At 50.0% G+C, this 1,475-nt stretch overlaps 1 protein-coding gene across 1 annotated transcript in view; it reads left to right on the top strand.

Annotated features, from left to right (window-relative positions):
• Positions 1-519: 519 nt before the first annotated feature.
• The window catches only part of RPIA (ribose 5-phosphate isomerase A), a gene marked incomplete at its 5' end in the record, with an annotated part of 10,474 nt that continues 9,518 nt past the window's right edge, over positions 520-1,475 (top strand). The window contains 3 exon segments of the mRNA XM_010079450.1: positions 520-610; positions 613-635; positions 638-719. Coding sequence (XP_010077752.1) covers positions 520-610; positions 613-635; positions 638-719 — 196 coding nt within the window.

A 1,475-nucleotide genomic window follows, 5' to 3' on the forward strand; every position in this document is an offset into this window, starting at 1 on the left:
AAACCAGACCATAAGCAGAGAAAGGCCAGAGCAGAGCTGTGGTTAAATCTGATCCTCTTCAGCAGATGCTGCCAGGCTCACCCATCTTTCAAGCGTGTTGCTGGACTCTCATGTAGGCAGTTATATATTCTGTTTTGGAGAGTGGTTTTTATTGTTCTGTAGAACGTCTGCTGTGTTCTTTGCTTTGGGCACTGGTGCATCCGTACTGTTTACAAACAATACCGTTGGCACCAAACCCCATGCTTTTACTGTGCGGCTTCCTTGGGAGATGTTATCTTGAGGTTGTTTCAGCTTCTTCCTCTGTGGTATTGTCTGCAACTCCCAGCTTTCCGGCAGGAGAGGGTGCATGGAGTGCCAGCAACCAGCAGTGAGTGTGCATCGAACACCCCGAGAGTCAGACCGTGGGGGTATTTCGCAAGCACGTGTCCTTTGAGAAGAGGGCGAGTTGCTTAAAATCCCTCAGCCGCAGACAGCGGTTGTGCCCTCGCTGGTGTAGGGTGTTCTCTTCTTTGCCTGCAGCGTGCTAAGACGTTGTGTGTCAGTGTGCATCTCTGGGCAGGGTTCCTCTTGCATGTGTTTATAATGTCAAGTCTACTGGGAACAGTGGAAGAGCAGAGCCCCCAGTAACAGCTCTCCTCTGTCTCTCTTTGCTTTGCAGAATAATCAAGTTCTTGGGATCGGAAGCGGCTCTACGATTGTCCACGCAGTGCATCGATTAGGTAGGATGCTCCCCTTCGTGTCCCTCCCACCGCAGAAAGTCCCCTTGTCCAGTTGTCCCAACTACTTGAAAAACGTGTTAAATCATCTGGATGCCGACATGGAGCTGATGTATCGGGGTCTGTTCACCGCGTGCTGCGTCCTCCTTAAAGCTGAACGCTAAAACTGGGTCTTGTGCTCCGAATTTATTGCATAAAGAGTCCTGAGGAGGTAATGACCTGTCACCTGTTCTCCCCATACAGCCAGGCAAAGCGCTTTACTGGCACCCACCACAAACTGGAGCTGAACTCCTCCCTTTTGTTCCAGCTTTGGTTTTGTTCCAGCTCAGCTCTGTCCTAACTTGCTTTGTGGCTTTGGGCCATGCAGCTGCTCTGCTTCCGTTAACCCATTTGTATGCTTGCTCACATCCACGTTATTCATATTGAGGGTCCCGCTGAGGTGTAATGAAAATGAGGAATGCAATCCTGATGCTTTTTTTTTTTTTTAATACCCCCCAGCTAGGTTTATCTGCTCGCCCCAGGTGCAAGTTTGCATGAGGTGCGGTTCAGAAAATTTCAGGGAAATATTCAAGTGAGGCAAACGCATTTTGGCAAAGTGAATGTGAGGATAATTATCCTCACACCTTATTATAAAAGGCGCAGAGGTCTCAGGTTTCCTTCTCAGGGCGCTCAGCCCTGGAGCAGACCTGTGGCAGTGCTGTACCTCATCCTGCTTCCTTGGGTGCCAAACAGAGCAGCCGTGCGTGAGGGGTCTGGGGT

The sequence above is a fragment of the Pterocles gutturalis genome, unplaced genomic scaffold (genome assembly GCF_000699245.1).
Source record: "Pterocles gutturalis isolate BGI_N339 unplaced genomic scaffold, ASM69924v1 scaffold5559, whole genome shotgun sequence".
Lineage (NCBI taxonomy): Eukaryota > Metazoa > Chordata > Aves > Pterocliformes > Pteroclidae > Pterocles > Pterocles gutturalis.